General features: G+C 42.9%; 1 protein-coding gene and 1 long non-coding RNA gene across 4 annotated transcripts in view; one reads left to right on the top strand and one right to left on the bottom strand.

The window, feature by feature from the left end:
* The window catches only part of LOC139081671 (uncharacterized), a 75,392-nt gene that overhangs the window by 10,688 nt on the left and 49,969 nt on the right, over nt 1-14,735 (top strand). The window lies entirely within an intron of this gene.
* Nucleotides 5,365-12,969, bottom strand: CCDC190 (coiled-coil domain containing 190). 2 transcript variants are annotated; one of them, XM_008518263.2, is made up of 4 exons: nt 12,646-12,969; nt 11,332-11,530; nt 6,851-6,974; nt 5,365-6,580 (listed from the first exon to the last, which is right to left on the bottom strand). In XM_008518263.2, the coding sequence occupies exons 2-4, from the start codon at nt 11,525-11,527 to the stop codon at nt 6,043-6,045; spliced, it is 858 nt and encodes a 285-aa protein (XP_008516485.1). In that variant the 5' UTR covers nt 11,528-11,530; nt 12,646-12,969; the 3' UTR covers nt 5,365-6,042. The 2 variants fall into 2 exon arrangements, with proteins under 2 accessions (XP_008516485.1, XP_008516483.1); XM_008518261.2 differs by having other exon boundaries at nt 6,851-6,977; nt 12,646-12,880.

Below are 14,735 nucleotides of genomic sequence, written 5' to 3'. Positions count from 1 at the left end.
TGATCATTTGGGGGTGGAATAGATGTTAGGGAATAGACAACAATTGTGACTGCAAAATCAATCTTAATTGAATTTGTCTTCGAGTCTGTTTATCCCACTAGACAGCAAAATCCTTGAGATCGGGGCCTTGCTGGAGCCCCTAGCACAGTGCTTGACATTTGCCATTTTTGTCGTTATTGAACTTTCGGATGGAAGTAAGCAAGGTGGTATAATGTAGTGGGGAGAACAGGTGCTTTGGATCTAGAGAAACAGGCTTGATCCCAACACCCTACTTGGCACCTCTGTAGGATCCAGCTGGACTTCTGAAGTTCGCATCTCTAAACTTGAGATTTCTCATCTGTCAAATGAAGCAAAGATTACCTCCTGAGAGTGCATGTAACCTATATAAAGCGGCTGAACAGCCACAAATATTTCCCCACCCTCTTACCATTTCTGTCATTTTACCCTAAGAACTTTTTTGAGTAAGGCTGTTGCCACTTTTGTGTGTGTATGCGTGTGCATGTGGGAATACCTATAAGGAGAATATCCTCTAAGAAAAATGTCATTCCTTCTATTGCCATTTGGAATTTGTAAGATCTTTGCTGAATATTTGACCTATATGAGATAAAAAGCTTATCTTACTCTAGTTTTAATTCTAAGTCAGTGTTTCAGAAGTATGCTTAGTGAATTGATTTATGGGCTCTGAAGATGATTTATGGACACAGTTTCGTGGTCGTATCATTTAGGGGAATTCAACATGACATAATTCCCCCCTAGACATTCATCATAACCTAAGCATATTAAAGCCTTAGAGAGGTTCCATGGTAGAGAAATTTGTTTTCATTGTTTAACTCAGGTTATCCCAAATTTATTTTAACCCAGAGTCCTTTTTTCCTATAGCACTTAGCAACATCTTTTGGAATACCCTTTGGGAAATTATATTAGTCTATTAAATAATATCCCAACTCTCAAGATCACTTGCTTGGACCTGCCATCTTTGCCACTAGGAGAGTCATTGGTTTACACAGAGTGAACAAACTTTCAACTCTAAACCAAAATCGTTGGTGGGAAATTCACAAAAACGAGTATTTTCACTTCCTGTTTGTTTTGAAGAAGTCATTTCACACCTCTGGACTGAAGTGAAACTGGATTCCTACAGTCTTTGTCAACTCTAATATCCTGTGGAAAAATTCCAAGATGGCTAGTATAGAAAAGATGAAGACGGTTATTTCTATGTTACTAAAAACAGGTTTGTTTATTTTTTAGTATATTTAGGATCAAATGATAATGTAGGAGTTAGCTGTAGAACTCTTCAACCTGGGGATTCTGATCACTCTGAACCAGATTTCAGGGAGTATATTCTCCTGAATGTGAATTATTTGCAATCTCTGGAGAGTTGGCTCCGAGAGTTGGAGAGATATGTATGGGTGAATGATTATTGCTTGTTTTCTATAATGAAGGACTGTCCTTTGGGAATCAGTTGTTACAAAAGGAGAAAAAGCTACTCCTCTTATTGCCGCTCAGATAATTCAGAAAGAGTCTTGATTTTAGAATTGAGGGCCCTGTTGTGTTTTTAATACAGGGACTTGTTTATATTTTGGTCATGACACCACTAGTCAGTGCTTCTGCTACAAGGACAAGGGGATTACGGAGCAGCAAACTTAGGTGTCAGCTTTTGTGTATATGAGAAGTCCCCATCGGTTTGGTAAGGGACAGAGTTAAGACTATGAGGTAACATGCCCTAACGTTCCCAGTAATTCCTAGAGGAGCCCTATCTTACTGGTCTCTTTCCAGCTGTAACTTTTAATTCTCTTCCTGCGTGTGTTAAATGCCTTCCTTTTTAATCCAAATTTTACTAATCTCATTTCCCTTTTACTTTAGGACCCAAGTTACATTTATTTATTTATTTATTTATTTATTTATTTATTTATTCTCATATCTAGATGGACCTGGATGAAGACTCCACTGAAAAATTTACCAAATTTGCTAGAACTTGAACGTATTAGGGCAACTATTCAAATCTAATATCTAAAATCGCGGATGAAGCTCTCTGAAACATGATCGCCTCCCACTGGCGTGCTGAGAGCCGCTGCATTGCTGGTGCGAGCATTGGTGGTGAGCCACCATCTGAGACCATGGGGCACCTTCCTTCTATAGCCATTTTTTGAGAAGACTGTTGTGTGTGAGTGTTTGTGTCCCCCCTAGGGAAAACAAGGGAAAAATTCTTTAAGAAAAATATTATTCAGACACAAATTCTCATACGTATTCTACAAAATTCTACCTGATCTTTTGTTTAATAAAATTAAAATAATTATTGGAATCACTAATTATTCCGCTCATACTGTCCTACTTGCTGAAGCTTAAGCTAAGAGGGAAATGGGCTGACAACTCCATGATGGCTCTGCTGGCACAGACATGTCCACTTTCTGTTGCTCTCTCCACCCCTGTAAAGACACATCAGTCACTTGGTTTAACAGTCTTAGCTTTTGTCCTTTACTTTTGAGTACATGGTCTATACCTTTTGTCTCATTTCTTTCGCCTCAATATGAACAAATAGTCCTCAACAAGAGTGTTCAAAATTTTCCAGTAGTAAATTGCTAATAGTATCTTTATATACCACTTGCACATATTTTCTCATTATCACACACTTTTGAAATAGTATTTTATTAATAATAATTTTGAGTTGAGAGAGTCCATCCTAGTATTGGGTTTGATTCCAAACAACACGTGTGGAGTGTGTTTGGAGTCTTGGGATATATCCGTATGTGTTTTCCTTTTACCAGGAAGTTTTCTTCATTGTCCAGTTTCATGGTACAACTTGAATGGAATTAAAATTGAGCCATTTAAAATAACCGAACTAATTACAGGCATGTGCTGCGTAACGATGTTTTGATCAATGATGGACTGCATATACGATGGTGGCCCCAAAAGATTAGTACCACATAGCCTAGGTGTGTAGTAGGCTATACTATCTAGGTTTGTGTGAGTACACTCTATGATGTTTGCACAAGGACGAAATTGCCTAACACATTTCTCGGATCATATCCTGGTCGTTAAAAGACGCATGACTGTACATTAAATTTCATTGACATTTTCTGATTGATTGATGCCTACCATTAGTATACAGATTAGCAACACATTCACAACTGTGGTGGGAAGATGGGAAAATCATTCATATTGCATCTAATTAGGTAAAACCTTTTTTCCTGTAAATCTTAAGTGGGCCACATCCCAAGCCACATGTGAGATGAGGACCAAATAATAAATACCTGTGCTCCTTACAGTAAATGTGTCCTAGCACGGCACCTCTCCATATACATTAGATTGAGAAATCTCAACTTGGTGAGGTGTACACATGGGATGGGTTTCTTTTGTCTCCCAATAACTACTACTAACTTTGCTTATCCCAGTCTGATGCAGTAACTTGCAGTCACTTCTGTTTTAAAAGTTTCATTTCTGGTAGATGGTCTTTCAGCCACACTTGGGTATTATTAATTATCATCCTTGTCAGATTGAAAGTCCTCTTTCTCTGTCCCAGCAGAGCTTGCCTCAAGTGGAAGAGCCGGGCCTGGCCTCCCCTCTCTCCCTCCTTCTACCTTCAATGTCCAAATGCCTGCCCAGGGGTGGGGATGGCGTGAAGGATGGAGTTGGCTCATGCAACAGTTCACACTCCTCTGGCTTCCCTTTTGTCTGCAGCTGCTGTCGTTGGTGACGTGGGGCTATTGACCTCTGCTTGGACTGGACCTAGGCTTCCATTGCCCCATGCTCTTGGTGTGGGGGCAAAGCACTCCCTCTGTCCTGTCTTCAGGGCTGTTTCACTCTCAGAGGGGCTGGTCCCTCTAGTGTTACTGGTAGCAGCTTACCCAATTTCACCACCCACACTGAGGATTGTGGGAACCATTAGGGCCCCCCTCGGCAGCCTCCAAAACATCCAGACCTTGGGTGAGAAGCCAAACTCTGAGAGTTTCCAGATGCCTCTGCCTCAAGGGGAAAAGTGGATTCCCTCCCCACTGGATGGGTTCAGGTAATGGTGAAAGCCCCCCTTTTCCTCATGATGGAGTAGATGGACAAGACACTGTCTCTCCTCAAGACATCTCTAAATCAATGAATGAATCTAGTAAGAATTGTCATGGTCCCTCAGAATCGAAGTATGGGTTTTTCCTTTTTGCCATTTCTTTCTATTTTTATTGTTAAAGATTTTTATTTGTGGAGTTGAAAAGTATTTCATAACTGAAAATGAGGGCATAAGTCATTGGACATTGTGTCATCCCCCCACCCTCTTGGAGAGAGAAGGATGGTACAGGAAAGCAGCATGGGGGCCTTTGTTCCTCACTCACAGTCGGGTATGGAGAGAGCCATTTTGCTTATCATGAGCCTCAATTTTCTTTTCTGTAAATTGGGGGCAATTATCTCACTGATTTCCTGTCTCAGAGGGATTTTCCCAAGATTTAATAGAATGGTATATAGGTCGGGGTCTTTTAACCCTCCTACCTGGGTTGTGACAACCAAAAATGTCTCTGGATATTGCCAAACGTCTTTTGGGGAGCAGATTTATCCCCAGTTGAGACCACTGGTATGAATGAATGACTTTAAGCTAATTGGGTACAAGCCATCCTTGAGCTCAATATGCCTCATGAAGATGAGAGACTTAAACTGTTCTTTGGAATTTAATGAGTTAGACCAAGCAAGGCCCCACGCAGCAACCTTCCCTTTGATTGTGTTGAGTTGTACCAAGAAAAGCCTTGTATCCATGGTACTGAAGAAGGAAAATGTATCTGACTAAATGATAAGCCTATATAATCTATGTGGTTAGAAGATTTGTAAATGCACAACTTTGTGGCAATGCATGAAATGTCCTTTGAAATAGAATGTATAAAATATTGGCATTAGAAATACAGACAGATCTGGTCCATCCAATATAGGAAGATACAAGCATGACAGCAAGGAGGAACATGCAGAATGTTTATTTCTCAGGTTCGCCAGACTGAAGTGTATTTAGAACCGGGGGTGTTTAATTAAGTGGAGCAGAGCCCTAGACTGAGGTCATGCTCCCTGCTGCCTTGGTGGCGGCCCTGTCTCCAGTGATGGTGAGCACAGAGAAAAGACCCATTTAGAAGTGGGATAAATCATTTTGAGAACTCATCTTTCAAGAGGGTGATTGTACTGGAGACAGACAGGGTTTAAATAGCAGACAAGGAGATAGAACATAGAATAAAGGGCTTGCGCAGTTTGCAGAGGAGCTTCTCCCAGCTGCGCGTCCCTATTCCTGCTGGCCCCGTCATGGCTAGCGTACATAGATTAAGTATTCATCAATCCATTTTGTCACCCCTGGCCTGCCTTCCCCAGATGCTTTGCTTCTTGGAAGAAAATGTTAGAGGGAGCACATTTCTTGTAGTGTTCATTAATCTTTTATTCGGATCCAAAGATTTAATAGTATCAAGTTGAAAGTGGGAACGAGAAAACGAAAATGGAGCTACCTGGAAAGGAAAGAAGCAAAAAAAAGGGCTTCAAGAAAGAGCCCAGAGCTGTGGCAGGAGAGCAGGTTTTATTTATAGACCATATGATAGTACATACGTTCAATGGAGTTCCCATGCTCGCTGTTATATGTGAAACTAAAACAAACAGAAGAGCTATGCCATTCTGCCAGCAGGTGGCACCATAAGAACCTCCTATAACAAAGGAGTCGCCACCACCCCTACCCCCCCCACCCCGCCCTTAATATTTTTCCCTTCAGGAAAAGTCATCAATGTAGATTTATATTTTTGATGACATTAGCAACACATGTGCATCGATTAAAGTGTTTTCAGAAGATTCGTCTCTCCCCTCATTTTTTATGTACTAGCATTGCTCATTCAGTGAAAGATTATATTCCAGTAAAAGAAAAAAAACCTGAGGGTTTAAAATAAAATTGACATATATATATTTTGTGTTGCTGACTACAGTCACTTGAGGAACGCATTTCTTTAGCGATTATGATACATGTTATTGTGAGGTTTATTAGATGTCTAGAGAGGAAGTAACTGAGATGTTCGCCCTGTTCTCACACCCCTTTCCTGCTCTGAACTACAAGGATTCCTTGTGCCCGAATATCTCCCCAAGGCTAAGCAATCTCTCAGACTCAGGAGGGACCCTGTGCCGGAGGTAGTGGGCGTTTCTGACCTTTGCAAACAACTCTAAGTAGGTTGACGTTGTGGACTTGACTTTGAAGTTTCCTGCACATTCCATGGGGTTCGGGGGAATTTGTTTCCCAGTGTCGTGGTCCAGGTTTCCATCGGCATCTTTTGATCTGGTCTCATCAACATGTGCCATTCCACTGTCACCAGCTGGGCTGGAACTGAGGCCTTGGTCTGGGGTTTGGGTAGAGACTTCTTGATCTTGACATAAAAGAGAGATGCCCGTATTGGCGTCTTTGCCCTTCGGTGGGTTTATAGAATCGTTCTCTTGGGCTTGTGACTTCTCTTCTATGAAGTCGGGAGTTTTGTCGTTTTGAGATGGCAACTGCTCTTTGCTTCTCCTGGGGTCCTTGAGGCCAGTGCGATGGAAAGGAGGCATCTGGGACTTGGTCTTGTATATTTTGGGGGTCACACTTGCTGCCAGAGCTCTGGGAAAGGAGGTACAAAGAAGAAAGATCTCTGAAAAACAATGAAGGGGCTCATGTTTTGAATTTTCAAGCTGTTAGACGGTGGCCCCCTTCAGGGTGGCATCAGCTGGGGTAATAAAGTGGGTGAGAATTCGTGAGGACAGTGTGAAGGAAACGTCTCTGTCTTAAGAAGGGGAAGGCAGCATTACCTCAGGGAGAGGACATTTAAAGAGGTCAATTGGGAAGAGGGATTCCATGCCATATCCATCAGTTTAGTAAGCATTTTCTTACCTAACTTTATTAGCCTGTGGAACTCTGTGCTTCTGCTCCCCGTGTGGTGAGAACACGAGAACATCTTCTGGTCTTTGCTGAATCCCATTTCCAAAATAAGAGGAGAACTTTTTCTTGATGATATCTGCTTTGAGTTAATAAATAAGTATTATGGGTTGAACTGTGCCTTCCCCAACTGTCATATGTTAAAGTCCTAACCGCTGGTACCTCAGAATGTGACCTCATTTGGAGATAGGGCCTTTCCAGACATAATCAAGTTAAGATGAGGTCATTAGGATGAACCTTAATCCAATATGACTGGTGTCCTTCTAGAAAAGAGAAATTTGGGCACAGAGTCACAGATAGAGGGAAGACGATGTGAAGAGACACAGGGAGAAGATAGCTGTCTGCAAGCCCTGGAGAGAGGTCTGGAATAGATCCTTTTCTCACAATCCTCCTAAGAAACCAACCCTGCCAACACCTTGATCTTGGACTTCCAGCCTCTAGAGCTGTGAGACAATAAACTTTCCTCGATTAAGCTACCTAGTCTGGGTACTTTGTCATGGCAGCTCTAAAAAACTAATATAGTAAGAGAAGAAGGAAAAGAATGCTGGAAACTGGTTCTTTGGGCAGAGAACCAGTATATGAATACCCTCAGATCACATTACACATTGCATTGATCTAGCATGATAGGTAAAAACAGAAAAACTTAAAGCACTTCTCCAGTGTTTGTCTAGAATATGTTAATGAGGCTTTAGAAACACCGAGATCAGAGGTTCAAACTGGCTAGGCCCAGAGGTTTTGTTTGAATGTTTTATTTGGCAAGCATGGTGTTTTCAAAACAAAATAACTGGGTGTGGGCAATACTTGGAGATGGTGTCCCCATTGTTTCATTCACCTCCATTATGTGACCTCCTGCCCACCTGAGCCATGAGTTGCAACTATGATTAAGTGGATTTTTCACTCGCTGAGCTAATGTTTTAGCATCTTGCAGTCATAGCTGCTAAAGAGGACCCAGTTAGTTTTTGAGACATCTCATGAGATGATGACTTGGGGTTGAAAGTCTTGCACTAATGGGAGTGAGTTCCCTAAATCTACACTGGAGTTAGTAGGCAGCAGGCAGAGGGAATATGACCAGATAAGGGGCCTAGAATTCACATTAAACTCCTAATATCCTTTCATCCTATCACTTCTTTGTGAGGTAGTCGAGATAAGAGAGAGTCCTTCGTGGGCCCCTCCTCTGTTGTCTCCTTGTGTGTGTGTGCGTGTAAGTGTGTGCTTGTGGGTGTGTGTTTTTTCCATCTAAGAACTTCATCTATTCCCTATAAACTAAGAAATTTTGAGCTACTTCTCCCAACTAGGTCACTCTTCCTCATTTTAGACCTGTAGAGCCAACATATTCAGAAACGAGCTATCTTTTCTCTGAAACGCGATCTTTCTCCAGTGTCCCCTCTGTGAAGGCAGGGTACCTGAATCCGTCCAGTTATGGAACTTAAGTGTGTTTGAGTGCCTACTTTGTGCCAGACAATACACTTGTGACTCTGATTTTCTTTACCTTTGACATATAATTAATCTTAAAGCTCTGACGATTCCGCTTTCTAATTATCTCAAGATCATGATCCAGTCAAGATGCAATTCCACTCTCTAAATATCTCAAGATACTCATTTTCTCCCTCTGGCCAATGCCCTAGTTTAGGCCTTCAAACCCTAGCCTGGCCTTTGGAACTCTCCTATCAAGTCTACTGTAAACACTGCAGCCAGAGTGATCCTTCTAGAACTGGAACATGTAATCTCCCCACTCCCAAACCCCATAGGGTGAAATCCAAACTTTTCTGCAAGACCTGTGAAGCTATTCATGATCAGAGACACTGCCTACACCGCTTTGACTCTAAACACGGCACCTACACCTTCTCCTCACCCCTTACATGCCCCTGCAGTACTGACTTATCTGTAGCAAGCCGGGCTCAGGCATGCGCCTTTGTGCATACTGTCCCTTCTGCCAGGAGTGGCCTCATTCCACATGTCCTCATGACAAACTGCCCCCCTCCTGTCTCCATTCTCCTCCTCCTCTAAGATCCTACCTACCCACTGCCTCTTTTGGGAAATCTTACCTGAGGCCCTTTTATAGACATAAGAACCTCCCTATGCTCCTGCTCTACTTTGTAAGTAGCTCTAATTTAGCAATTCACATTTTCTATCATAATTTTTGCAAGAACAGCTACCTTCCCATTTAAATGTGAGCATCTTGCAGTCATGGACCATGTCTTTTTGTATTTACATTCCTGCATCTATCTGAGTAGCTGTTCTAGTGTTTTGTAAAGTCTGGTCCACAAAACACCTGTCCAAGAATAATCTGCCTCTGTGAAAAATGTGGATATTGAGCCTAATTCCTAACCTACGGATCCAAATCTCTACAGATGAGGACTGGGGATATGCATTTTACACAATCCACCAACTGGTATATAGTTGAATCTCAATAACAATTTTGTTAAGTGAATCATGTAGAAATATTGCCTAGTACAGTGCCTGATAAACACTGAGACAATACATACTGTTTCCTTCCCTTTCCCCTCGTTTTACTGTGAAGAAACCTGAGACTCACAGAGGATATGATTTTCCAAAGCACATGGAGACAGAGGCCCCTGAATCAAAGTTTTCTGACTCCTGGTCCAGACTCTTTCCACACCACCTGTCACTGAAGCAGACTCTGCTGAGCGAGGACAGCCACCTACCGAGGGCCTGGCCTTGTGCACATCCTCCTGAGAATAGGTATCTGGTCTTCAGAGTTCTTTTTGAGAACTGAGGTGGGTATTAACCAAATGGCTTCTAGGATCCTTTTCCAGGATTACAGACAGGGACATTGAAAGCAGAGAAGTTCAGTTACTTGCTCAGAGTCAGCTTTCAAACCCAAAGCTGGAGGTTAGAAATAATTCCCAGGCCAGAGGTTCGGACATTACTCTTGGCTCTTGTGTCCATATATTAGCTGTGTAGGCCTGAAAGATTTTACGTTAAAGCATGACACCTGGCTGTCCTCTTTAACATGCCATATCATTTTCAGAGCTCTTGAGTTCTGGCACCTGCCTTAAGTAAGAAGAGACTGTAGTTTTGAAGAGCTGAGATATATCTATTCTAGGCTGAATTTTGAAGTAATATTAAAATCTAGTTATTTTAATGATGAACAAAGGAGAACTACTTTCTAAAAACTATACACTATGGCAATATTCAACAAAACCGTGGAAGAATTTCAATTCTGTAACAGTCTTTGATTGATTGAGAAGAGTAAACTCTTACATAGCATTTACTTTGTGTTTCGGTACTGTTCCAAGTGCTTGACGAATCTTCAAATAATTTCTTGAGATAGGTAATATCATTTCCATTTTACATTTGAGGAAACTGAGGCACAGACAGGTCCAGTAAACTGCCCATGACCTCACAGCTAGTAAGTGACAGAGCCAGGATTTCAACTCTGACATTTTGGGTCCAGAGTCTGTGTTCTTAGTCACCATGTTTTCACTGTTTTTACTGACTAGCGTAGACAGCTTTGGAAGGTCTGAGATTCTGGACAGCATTGTGTAGCCCTTCCCTCTATGATGATGGGTAACTACTAACTAGGAACTAGTTTTTGAAGCTAGTAATGTTATTCTTGTTATAACGGCTTAACTGTGTTGTCTGTGTTAATTGGATAATCTTCTAAGGGATGCATACATTTGGAAAGGGATATTCTTAGGAGACAGGAGGTTTTATGAGAGAGCATTATTATAAAGAATATGAGCACATGACTAACAGGCAAAGAGGCCTCTTTGGGGAAATGACAGAAATATTTGTCCTCTGGCTTAAGAAGACAAAGAAAACACAGTATTGCTGTGCTACAATTGCCTGTTTGAAATTTTCTAACCTAAGCAAAATCTGCAGGCTCTAGTGTGAAGACACATTGGAGAACAAGGAGGGTAGGGCCTGAATGTCAGATGGGTGAGTGTTGAAATTTGCCAAAGGCTCCTTTCTGAGCCCCATAGAGGCCAGCTATCATTATATACTGCTCTCTGGTCAATAATCCCAAGGAACTTTTTCTTAACTTCCTTTTTATAAGGTGACTTGCACGTTAATCATCACTCAATGAATGGTTGTTGACTAGGCATAAAAAGGAACGAAACCAAATCAACCCAGGTATAGTGAAAGGAAAGCAGAATGAAAAGTGAAAGAAGAGGGTAGAAAACTAAAGATTTAAGCAAGAGAGAGCTAATTTGAAAGACCAAAGTGACTGGAAGCTGAGAAGTGTTAGCTCCAGAAGGTTTGCATGTGGGCTGCTCCAGGGAGCTGTGTCATTGAGGGAGGCAGGGACATGGAAGGGTGGGCAGCCTAAAATCCAGGTTGAGATCAGAAGTTCTTGCTTCCATGGTATCCAGGTCTCTGAAAGGGCTCTCATCCTGAGCTGAGGGCGTTATTCTCAGCCCGGTGATAGCTTGCTGCCCTGCTCTGCCACTTCCCAGGGCCGGAAGCCTTACCTTGCTGCAACCTCTGCAGTTCTTTCTGGAGCTGTCTCTGCTCCCTGGTCAGCAGCTTCATGTGGTACAGACAGATATCCTCTAGTCTCTGCAGTCTTTGGCTGAGTCTGGCCTCAGCCTGCTTGGCGCTCTTCCTCTCCCAATCGAAGTGCTTATACAGTGGTCCCCTGACCATGTGCCTCTCCATCCTCTGCATGGTCTAGAGACAATAAAACAAGATTCTCCCAGGCACCACAACTAACCTGATAAAGCAAGACTGGAACCTGACCCCTGGCTTTTAATCAGAGACCAGAGTTTCAATCCTGTGTTATTTCTGAATCCACAGCTGCCTGGTCAGATGAAGCCACACTATTGGGAAATTTTGCCTTACAGTAAAATGAGTTTCCATATTGAAATAGAAGGATTGAGGGAAGTTTTCCCCTGAACCTCAGACTCCTTGCCAATAAAATAGTGCTAGATGACAGACTCCCTACACAGCCTGCATTCAGAGTGTAAAGATCGAGTGAAAAGTATATGAACAATTTTTGGGGAGAACAAAATAGGAACACTTTACATATATAAGGCATATTTGCCCAATGAGAGAAGTCCCTTCTGTTATTCCGTAAGGCTCCCAAAAAGCCTGCTCAGAGGTCTGTAGAGGATTTGCGGTCTTAAGGTAGAGCCATTCTAGGACCTCTGCAGTTCATGCATTCACATATGCATGGATCTATGAAGCCTGAAATCCTACTACGTGCCAGGTGCTATGCTAAGAGCTGAGGGTACTGGTGAATGAAACACAGTCCCAACTCTCAAGGGACTTACAGACTTGTGATTCTGGAGTCTCATAATGCATGCCAAATCTGAACAATCCATATTTCAAAGTGCGAAGAGTGGGATCTACTGGTCACAAAACAGCACAGGCCTCCAGAACAAGTAGACTGGGCAGCACCAGTGAAACAGTGGATTGGACATAATCTCCTCTTCCTGCCCTCCCCCATTTTCTCAGAACTGTGACCCTCTCCACCCTTCTGGTACCCTGATTATGAACGCCCACGCTAACTTCCTCCTCTGAGCTCTACAGCACTAATGGGCAGGGACTCATCTTTCCTCTTCTTTGAGTCTTTCACAATACTTATTTCAGAGCCAAGAGCACAATCTGCGCCCGGGATATGAATGGATTGTTATCAATAAGGCTTTGATAATAATAATACTGGAAAAAAGCTTACCATTAAAAGGGAGGTTAAAGTCAAGACACAGGAAGGAAAGTTTAAGACAGCTTGCTTTATAGTCTAAGGTGTAGACTAAACTTTTATTAAAAAACAGGGTATCGCTTACCTACAAACCCAGGGTTCTCACCGTGAGAATGCTGCTTGTTTCTTTTGCTGTCAGGCTGAGTCTTCAGTAAACTTAGGCGTTTGGCGTTGGCGGGGAGGGAAGGAAAGGGACTTTTGGAGAGGGCCCCGGGGTAGAATGCTGAATCCACTTGAAAGCTCTCTTTCAGGCCACCTCCCTTAATTAGGAATGCTAGCTCCCAGGGTGTGGGCACCAATCCCAGAGCTCTAAATAGCTCTGTGAGTTAAGGAAGCCTGCCAGCTTCCAGCCCTCCCCTAGAAAGGCCCACAGTGCTCCTACTGGGCCGTGTCCATGGGAGCGGAGAATGAAAGCAAGGAGTGTCTTACTGTGTTCTCAGTCTCTCTCTCCCTCTCCCTCCCCATCCCCCTGCTCCTCTTTTGCCATATTTCCTGCACCTCCCTGCCCACCCACTTCTACTTTTTAGAAACCAGGTCAGGCCCCAAAAGAAGGCACTCTTTTTTTTCATCAGATTGTGCGTATTTTGTGCAGGAGAGTAGTTAATTGGTTTATTTTGCATTGTTACACACTGCATTGACTTTTTCCAGGCTTCTATCCATGTTTTGTGTACTTCAGTGCTTATTAAGATTTTCAAGTTGCGACAACAGAATTAGGCGAAGTGAAATTTAAATTAACTTTTGTGACTCTATTTTCGACAGCTGCAGTAGAAGGCCAGTTGAACTATTGTTTACGGACCAAGATATTAAGTGGAATTTTTACTGTTGCCTTGGGGCTTTATCTGAAAACCAGAGGCACTGACGTGTCCCAGTCTAAAGAAAACTGCCAACACTGGTGCCTCTTGAGCCCCTCAGAACTTACTGAGAGGCAGCTAAACAGGCCCCATTACCTCCAGTCAGCACCTAGCAAAAAAGGAGAGGGAGAGAGAAAGCCATTATTCTCACAGTGGGAGGTAACTCTTTTCCCATCTCTTCCCATGAGGTAATTCTCTCACCTCTAGAATTTTAATGAATAAGGTGGGGTTCCAAGAAATCCCCACAGAGAAAGGGAGGCCTCCACAAGGAGAGACTGGCACCTCCCTCCCCAGTGGGAGACTTGATGAACTACAGAACTACGGAATAGCCCCCCTCCAACCCTTTGTTGCCCCCAGAGCTGATGAGTGAGGGATTTCTTAGAAAAGCTTGGTTACTCGTGTCCTCTTGAGACAGAGCTGAAAAGGAGAGGCTTGCATAAATAATCCAAGGCTGAAGAGCAGGAATGAGCCTTCTTGTGGCGAACCTGGGAAGGGAATGGTGGCCCAACCCATCCTAGTTCCCCTGGCCCCTTGAGAGAGCCTGAGAGGACCTCAGCAGTTTCCTGGCTCCTTGTGAAGGAGCACGGGGTTATATAAGGGAGCAGAAACCATGGAATTGCCTCTGGAAGATTCTAGGTCAAATAAGGTAATACTTTACCCAGAGTGGGCGTAGAATCACAGACAGGGCCAGAGGCGGTCTGACTGAAGGGGAACTTTTTCACAAAAACAACACATCTTAAGAGCAGAGGACAGCAGAAGCACATGGAACAAGGCTAGTCAGGGAAAGACCAGTAATGCCTCAGCACCACCAAAGTAGCAGTTATGTAGGAAGAGCTCTGCCTTTTCTGTTCCCCTTCTATCCCACAACCTCTTGGGGTCAGGCATTGGAAAGACAAGGGAGAGGAGGTACACAAAACAACACCATATTCGCCATTCCACTGCAAGGGGTTGGAGAGGGAAGAATGATAGAACAGGTCATCTTCCGTCCCGCTTCCAAGTCCAGTGAGGAAAGAGTTTAAATTGCTTATGAGATTGGAACCTCAAATGGACTGGACTTTTTTTTCTAACCAAAGTGGCCAGAAATGTGCAGAATCTGCCCCATGATATCATTAAGGGACAAGACAGAAAAATCACAAAGATGGTGATTGGAAATGTAAAAGTGTCATTCCTGGATCATGTCCCTGCCATCACCACTAGGGAAAGAAGCTTAAACTGCTCATTAAAGTGGTGATGATTAAAATGAGTGTTACAGAATGGATATTATTTATTCACATTCATAAACTTTTCTATCTCTCTGTTTTATATGGAAGCAGCACGCTTTTGT

The sequence above is a fragment of the Equus przewalskii genome, unplaced genomic scaffold (assembly GCF_037783145.1).
Source record: "Equus przewalskii isolate Varuska unplaced genomic scaffold, EquPr2 ChrUn-3, whole genome shotgun sequence".
NCBI lineage: Eukaryota > Metazoa > Chordata > Mammalia > Perissodactyla > Equidae > Equus > Equus przewalskii.
This window is presented reverse-complemented; position numbering and strand designations above follow the sequence as displayed.

Coding starts and splice junctions, on each gene's coding strand:
- CCDC190 (XM_008518261.2), bottom strand. CDS start 11,527: ATGCAGAGGATGGAGAGGCACATGGTCAGGGGACCACTGTATAAGCAC. Junction 6,978..11,331: donor ACTGCAGAGGTTGCAGCAAG/GTAAGGCTTCCG, acceptor ATTAACTCAAAG/CAGATATCATCAAGAAAAAG. Junction 6,581..6,850: donor CCACAGGCTAATAAAGTTAG/GTAAGAAAATGC, acceptor CTCCTTTCCCAG/AGCTCTGGCAGCAAGTGTGA.